Below are 8,501 nucleotides of genomic sequence, written 5' to 3'. Positions count from 1 at the left end.
TTATGTATATATATATATATATATATATATAACTAGACGAACCTTATGGTTGTAAGGCAGTGAAGCATCAGTGCCAACACTGATCTTGCTGTCTTTGATGATGATGATGATGATGATGATGATGAGCTATGGTTCTGAGACAACGATTGCCGAACACGTGAAAACGTCTCAGTTCCACTGCTCGAATAGGCCAAGTCTCACAGCCATACAGCAAAACAGCCTGCACTGTAGCTTGATGCACACGTCCCTTGAGATTCAGGGATACACCATTCTGTCTCAAATTAGGAAACACGACCCGAGCCTTGCAGCTTCGTGCATGGACCTCATCTGTCACACTACAATCAGAACTAATACAACTTCCAAGATGCGTGAAACTCTCCACAACTTCCAGTACCTCTCCCTAGATTGTAATTGGCATGTTCACACGTCCACAAGCATGACCCTACATTTTGTGCGTGCAAAGTGCATACCAAAGGACGGCTTTAGTCGGGTCGGTTCAACCAAAAACGTCTTCGCCTTCTCCTCCTCTTCGAAGATGAGAACTATGTCGTCTGCATATTCCAGATCGCCAAGGTTTTCTTCACAGGCTATTTGAACACCAGGATTTTGGAGACCCTGCAGGGTTCGTCTCATTAGTTCATCGATCACGAAGTTGAACAGGAATAGGGAGAGTCTGCCGGACACCACTTTCCGTACAGAAGCTTTAAGAGAGCTGTTCGTACACTCTCACACGCCCGGAAATCTGATAATACAAAGAACCTACTATGTTTATAATCGTCCGGGACATCCTTTGGTGGGCAAACGTGTCATGAAGAATAGACCGATCAACCGAGTCGAATGTGCCTTGGAAATCCAGGAACACTAGAATTGTGGGTCGCTTATACGTATGTCGTTGTTCTAGCACTTAACGGAGTGTAAAGATCCGGTCAACGCAACCCCTACCAGGCCGGAATCCCGCATACTGCTGTCCAGTCAGTGTCTCACGAGCCACCATAAGGTCATGAATCGCCAATGACACCAACAGTTTCGTTACAACCAAGATCCCCTGTGGTTACCACACTCACTACGCGCCCTTTTTTTAAAAAATGGACACTACCACCGACTCTTTCAGTCGTCTGGGACAGACTCCTTTTTCCGACTGCAAGCAAACAGCTCACACAAGCGTTGACTGAGGATTTCACCCCCATCTCTGAACAATGCGGGTGGGAAGTCTTCCGGACCAGAGGTTCAGTAGCGCTTGAGAGAACATATGCAGTCGTAAGACAACTCGGCTGATGGCACCACGCGACGGACGATGTGGCGTGAGTTTATTTGTATATGTGCAGTTGATGGTTTTACATGGGCTGGGGTACTGTCAGGGCGCCCACATCTTGACAAAAGAATGTTTAGGGTCCTCAACCAACGCCTTCGGCTCAAAAGCCTAACCGCAGGGCAGCGGTATTCGGCGGAAAACGCAAATGTATCACCATTTCTGCAGAACAAGTCGCCAACCTGGAGGACCAGGAGACTATGTTCGTCAGACCTCTAACCAATGACCAACCTGGTATGAGAGACTCTGTGAGTGTCGCGGGAACACCCTCCAGTATAGTTCACTGGGCCGCTGAGGTGTGCAAGCCGTCACACCACGGCAAGGTCCAGTCTCTTCGTGACGGGAACAACCCGATGGCTGAAACGCACTTTTTTATCAGAACATGTACAAAGGATCTCCTTCCTATTTACTATCCTTATATACAATCGGCTGGGTACATATCAGAAAACCAGAAAGTATGTGTTTATTTTCAGTCTGCGGATGTCCAACGGAAAGTGCTGTACCGCAAAGTGTCTCAGTTGGAGGGGAGCCCAAATCAAGCACTTTGAGATGATTCATCGCATGGGCAGGCTCGTGCAAAAAAAGCAGTTACCTTTAACTGTGTCCCATAGAAGACACTCGTGACCTACCAGTATACCTTCCTTCAACCTTGAAAGCTAAATAGCTCCTTTTATAGGAAAAACATTGGGAATAACCAAAACACTATCGGTGTTAATATATACAATCTGATGGGCATCTACAAACCGCCCAGTGCAACTGTCGAACGACCAGTCGAATAGGTATAGCTTCAAAAAATCTTTGAAGTACACATAATCCTAAACTGCTGACTTACCGAGCCGTGTAACCATGAGTAGGCCGCATTCGCGTGTTGTGCTCTGTCCGATTTGGATAGCCATTTTGGTGACTCGGGTAGAACCAAGATGAGCAGAAGTGTGATGAGCATCAGGATGGAGTTCAAAAGAGCTACCATCTCCCAAGGCAGCGCCAGACCAAACATATAGGCTATTGCAATACCCGACACAATCCCGATTTGAGTGAGGGCACCATATACATCGTTTAGATTGGTTGGAGCGATTTCTATCAGGTAAGCTGCAGTCGCTGGTATGATCATGCCGGCAGAAACGCCTGTCAAAACGCGACCCAAAATAAACGTTACCGTTGGGGAATACCGTTCATAGACCTTGCCGGCAGACAGTCGTAACCAGATCCAACCGATTATACCTGGGAAACACGCACCCAACATGGTAGCCCGACGGCCATATTTGGACAGGAAATACCCGGACAAGAGACTTCCGATAAGACCGCCGATATTCAGACAACTAGCAAATATCGCAGACCATTCGACGCTCAGAAATATTTGAAATGCAGCAGCTGATGAATACCCGAAAGCCAGTCCTTTAAAGGTAAAATGATAAAAAAAGATAAACCCTGAATAGGTTGACATATAAGGAGGTATGAATGAGTACGGAAGACCATAAATTGATTCACGGAAATGCGGAAATCATTGTCTGGTGAGATACCAGTAAACAATCGGCACCGCTCTAGACAGATATACTGCGCTCTTCAGACTGATCAATCTAACAACATTATCTTGGATTTTTCATTCACTTAAGGTGCGGGCGAGTTAAACATAGAAATGGAACAAATTTAACGTCACTTTACTGATACTCGACCTCATCTCTAGTGCATTGGCTTCTGAAATGCTTTAATCGTATACCCTGCCCACGTATTACCAAGATCATGCAGTCTCCCATTCATCCTATAATGGCAGAAAATGCTGACTTGCTGGAACTGCTTCTGTGCCACCGAACCCACAGTGGTTTCTGTTGTTACTAACTGCAAACTCCGGCTCGAGAAACTCGACAGGAAAAAACTCGCAACAGCTTGATTACAAACAAGAGATTATAATATAGCACGCATTGTCGTAATATTTCAAGCATACTTTCAACCTTGAACGAAGACTGTCCGGTCAGCGTTGGTGGATCAACTCCAGGATATGCCCGAACGGTCGAGCACCGTCAGCCGTCGCTGATTGAGTGCTTGAGCATCAACGTCCAACTGACAGTTGACCAAGAAACTAGGCGGTCATTATGAAGCAATTTCGGCAGTTTCCAGTGAGTTTCAGACAGTGTGAGGTTATTTTCAGAAATCTGACCCTCCTGACAGCTTCCACGAATCGTTCCCCAGTGCCACGTAGTTTAGGCATGTCTACATGACATGATGCTAGTGGATAGACCAAAGGATATGGATACAAAAAGCAGTGAGCCAGTCACTGTTCAGAAAGGAAATAACCGTTTTCTGTTTGACATTGCACTGCCGCACATCCGCAATGCTGTGGAGAACCATTCACAAATAAGTGAAGGTTGTCTGCACGGCAAAAAAAGATTTGGACTGGTGTTTTAGTGCTGCATGGACAACCATGTTGCGCTGAAAAAATGAAGCCAATCTGAGGGAATGTGAATACGAGGGTCGGCGTCTCAAACGCGGCAAGAAGCTTCGGGGTATACAGCGTAGAGCTGTATATGCCATCTTGGCATATGGCTGACGGCTGACACCGGATGCAAGGTCCGAATAGATTTAATCTCAGGAAAAAATAAAATCAGAGCCAAAAAGCTCTCCCGCTTAATGGAGTGAATGTGTTCTCTGTCGGTATTCAAACTTGAACCTCCTTTTAAGATAATATCGACATTTCACTGAGGTTTCGTTAGCTTTGGTATGTGTCCTGAATAGCAAACGAACTACTCATATTACTTAATGGGTAATTTTCTGTATCAGCGTGAAACCGTCCCAAATAACAGCCGCAGGAGGTACCAGGTTAGAAAGTGCGCCTACTATGAATAACTGCAGATGGCATCTTCGAACCACACTGGCAATGATAAAATGGACTGTGCTGCCACCGAATATCACAAAAAACTACACATATAAGGCGCAATGATAGTTGATTTCGGGGAGGTTCGTCATCATACTCGGTCATGTTTTGTCATCAGCTCAACCATCAAACCAATAATAAAGCAGGTTTCGACTTTACATGTTTCATGCGATTCTCCTAAAAATCCAAACATAGGAATGTGCGTCACCGAACAACGCAGCGGGTTCGGTGTGCAATGGAATTAGTATGTTGTAAGTGATAATGTTCCTGTGACGGAAATGTGAGAACTACTGAGTAACCCGGTGCTTCACCAAACAATGATAAAAGGGAGATCAATGCCGGAATAGATTTGGTCTTTGGAAAAGAAATGGTATTCCACCGTCCAGCGGAACCCAGCTTCTTGCCAATGACTAGACTAGTACCTGAGAAATACGCTTAAATAGGGAGAATCCATTGAGACCCAAACGTAGTTAACAGAATACTTCCCAAATAAACCAGCCGATCCAAACGGCATTCGCTTATCACACAAAGGAAGTGACTTCATAAAACCCTTCCCAATATGACTGCGACTAGACCCCACATTTGGCCGTGTTTGGTAAGACATTATATATTCATGTACATATACATGCAGCTGTACAGGCCGGTACCATAGTTGTGAGAAGACATGTGACCAAGGCTTCTGTCACTCAACACAAAGACTGAGATCACCCATCAAATGATTCATTAGCTACTGAACGAAGATAACGAAACTCAAGCACGCGAATCCGCACACAGGCTGTTGTGTTTAGCTTTCTTGAATAATTACATCTAGGCCCACATCTGTCTTCCATCCACACCGAACGAACGGAGTGCATTATCTGTCTGATCCCATATTGGTCAACATTTCAACAGTGCGGCTGGTCTTGGTATCCAATCCATCCAGTACGCCATCATAGCTTTGAAAATTCCGACACCTTGCCGAAGTTGACTATCTCAGACCATGTGATGCGGCAATTACCAGTAATAAAGCTATCATGTACCCATTATATGATCACATGATTCTTTAAATCAACATCTTAGCCTTTTTATGTTTCTACCGGGAGGTAACCCGAGTGAGTCACACCATTAACTAGGACACGAAATAATGGCAAAGTAATCAGTGTTCAGATAGTGTCAGAAATAACCCATTCGAAGATTCGTAGAACTGAGCAGTTTATCCATGCATGGATGTTTTTCGCCTTAACTACAGTTTAAATCAAGAAGTCACTGAACTAAATCAACAGGTCAGCCATGCAGCGAAGGCATTAGGTACGCTGGAATAGTGTGGTGCGCGTTAGTGATCGGGGCTAACCACCGGATGCATACGTCATTTATTCCAAGAGTCGAGTTAACAGTTGACATTCAACCTGGGTGAAAGTCAATGGTTAAAATTAGAGAGCCGAGAATCCTAGTGCACAATAGAAGAAACCGCTTGAAAGGTCGTACATGACGGCAACATTACGCTTATATTGGGACGAAAAAATTCAGGCTTACCTGCAATCGCAGCCACCCACGTAGTCAAACCAGCAGCAAAAATGAGGCGAAAGTTAGCACATCGGAACATTACGGAATCCAAATTCTATTGGTTGTGTTATTGAAATTGCGATATATCGGCCCAGCTGTCAGATAAAGCTAACCACGGTACCTGAAACAGAAAGAAAGTTTGGAACCTGGTGAAACAATAACCGAAAATCGCCAACTGAATTGGCTGATGAGCAGGACCAGTACACCATCAACCTCAGAGACAGCAACACCAGTGTTGACTCCGGTGCTCCATTGCCGAACAACCACAAAGTTTATTTAATTACACTTGAAAACCATAAAAAGAAGAGTGGAGGATCTGGCGCTAGTCTGTCACAACCAGCGCCTACACCATCAAGTGCTCAACCAACCTGGAGGGGAAACTGATAACACGAATGCCACTGACATCGATTAACCGTACACATGATAATAACCGAAAATCGCCAACTGAATTGGCTGATGAGCAGGACCAGTACACCATCAACCTCAGAGACAGCAACACCAGTGTTGACTCCGGTGCTCCATTGCCGAACAACCACAAAGTTTATTTAATTACACTTGAAAACCATAAAAAGAAGAGTGGAGGATCTGGCGCTAGTCTGTCACAACCAGCGCCTACACCATCAAGTGCTCAACCAACCTGGAGGGGAAACTGATAACACGAATGCCACTGACATCGATTAACCGTCAGTACACATGATAACTTCATTTCGCTTGGCTTGGCTGTGCGGCAACGATAAAACAGCATCTGGGCTGTCACATGCTGGAACCACACAGGCGGATATCTCAACCGCTTGTAACTTGTTGGAAGAACAACGGAATAAGCGGGATCACCGTTTTAAACAATCATAAAATCAACAGGAAATCCATGTTCAGGATGTCCCACGCAGTAACTAACTCGGTCTAATGATGCAATGTTAATTTTGAATTCTCAAGTATGACCTATGAAGCAACAGCAAGATTGGGGACCACTAGCAGTAGTCAAGGTCACTGAGGTGAGAAGCGCTCACCCGATAATTCCGTCCAGCGTCTCCAATGTAGCATCATCCTGGGCGAACGACCCAGCCGCATGAGCAAGTGAATAATGAGAACATTTATTGAGCTGTTTTGCATCCACAGAAAACGCGAGATCGCATATTAGTAGTTCTCACACGCTTCTGTCACTGGAACACAAGGAAGCATACCATATTGACCTAAGGTGGAGGATAAGAGTACATCCTCCGCTGGACTGCCCGCGTTTCACATCCGTAGAAAACAGTTATCCGATCAGTGTGGTAGACACGTCCTTTTGGAGGAGGCATTGTTTTAAGGGTTCAATAAAAGAGACCTGAGCATTGTGACTTCTGAACCGCGGACAAATGACGCCACTGTTGGCGAAAATTTCGCGAGGACAGATCATGACGGGAAAACGCAAAACGAATTTGGTTTCCATCACGCAGAACGTTATCGGGTTCTCACACCTTCCTAAGAGAAATTCAAATTTGCCTCAATCGAATGAGACTGTTAATTCCAGTAGCGAGTATACCATCAATCTCTAATCGGGTTGCTAGCAAACACCTGTTTGTCGTTATGTGTTGGGTGACGTACGTCAAGCACGACAGGTTAAACCTGCTGATGATGTCTTATGCGATGTTTATGTGTTTATTACAATGGTTTCAGGAAGCATCTTGCTATTGACTGCTCCCACTAAGGAATGTTTTTTGCACTAAGTCCTCCCATTTCTTTCCAAACCTCACTAGGGTGCATCTGCTCCAGAACTGTATGGCAGTTGAACACTGTTTCCTGCCACTGTTGCCGTTCGTTACTATTCTTATGCTGTTCAATTGCGATGTTTTTTTAACTCCGTATAAGCAGTGTTTGTATACCTGGTAGCTACAACGGGTTGATTTTCTAAATATCTAAAACAATCGAACGTCTTCAGAAAGATAGTGTTGGAAACTTGATAGACTCACCAAGACAACCCAGACACTTACAACTATCAACTCAATTCAATTTATCAACTATAAACCGTGTCCCATAGGCACATTGGTTCCAGCTGCTACAGTTTCGATCATCGGAAAACGGGAAAGTGGAATGTACAAACAATTTTTGGAGGCGAAGGCGCGTTCAGTTTGTTCGGAAATCGGGTGGCAGTGGAGGCAATAAATTTGATGCATGAGCACCACTGACTGCGCGATTGGGCCATTTGTGCCAATGTCAGTAACTGCTGGTGATTTGAGTCCCGGAGTACCCATCCGGGGGGAGAGGGCAGTTGCCAACCCGATTAAGCTTACTGGTTAGCGTTTTCACACCATGTTGCAAAGTCATACAATGTCCACCTCTCCGTCGCTTCCACTCAGCACAGGGCTGGGAAAAAATAGCTCTGTGAGGCAGACTGCCCTCTGGCATGCAGAGTAATGTCCCAACAAGCGCAGCCTATGAAACGCGAGTAATCCGTCTATCGCGAGAGTTCCTTCTTCTGAAGACCATTTGGTGTACCTCAGCATTACTAATGCGATGTTCCTGACTAATACTTCGGAGATACCGATGATCAAACACTGACATCTTCCGTATGTCCTCTGTGCGTAGGGGCCCGTCTCTGATCCATTAAGCAGTATGGATCGCACCACCAAAGTGTAAACTCACTCCTTGACAGTCGAACTCACGTCACGTCGGCGCCACAGGTGTCGGAGGTTGGCAAAAGCTGCCCTGGCCGTTCAATTCGAGAAATAATCTCATCTCCAGCCAGCCAACCGGAACTTATACAGCTGCCCAGGTAGACAAATTTATACACCACGTCGATTG

The 8,501-nt window shown here is 45.3% G+C and overlaps 1 protein-coding gene across 1 annotated transcript in view; it reads right to left on the bottom strand.

Moving 5' to 3' along the window:
* Positions 1 to 8,105, bottom strand: part of T265_02325 (hypothetical protein) — a gene marked incomplete at both ends in the record, with an annotated part of 19,290 nt that extends 11,185 nt beyond the window's left edge. The window contains 4 exon segments of the mRNA XM_009166539.1: positions 2,142 to 2,704; positions 5,691 to 5,841; positions 7,726 to 7,989; positions 8,009 to 8,105. Coding sequence (XP_009164803.1) covers positions 2,142 to 2,704; positions 5,691 to 5,760 — 633 coding nt within the window.
* Between the last annotated feature and the right edge of the window lie 396 nt (positions 8,106 to 8,501).

Source organism: Opisthorchis viverrini (genome assembly GCF_000715545.1).
Source record: "Opisthorchis viverrini unplaced genomic scaffold opera_v5_28, whole genome shotgun sequence".
NCBI lineage: Eukaryota > Metazoa > Platyhelminthes > Trematoda > Opisthorchiida > Opisthorchiidae > Opisthorchis > Opisthorchis viverrini.
The sequence above is the reverse complement of the archived record's forward strand: the minus strand, read 5'-3'. Positions and strand labels throughout refer to the sequence as shown.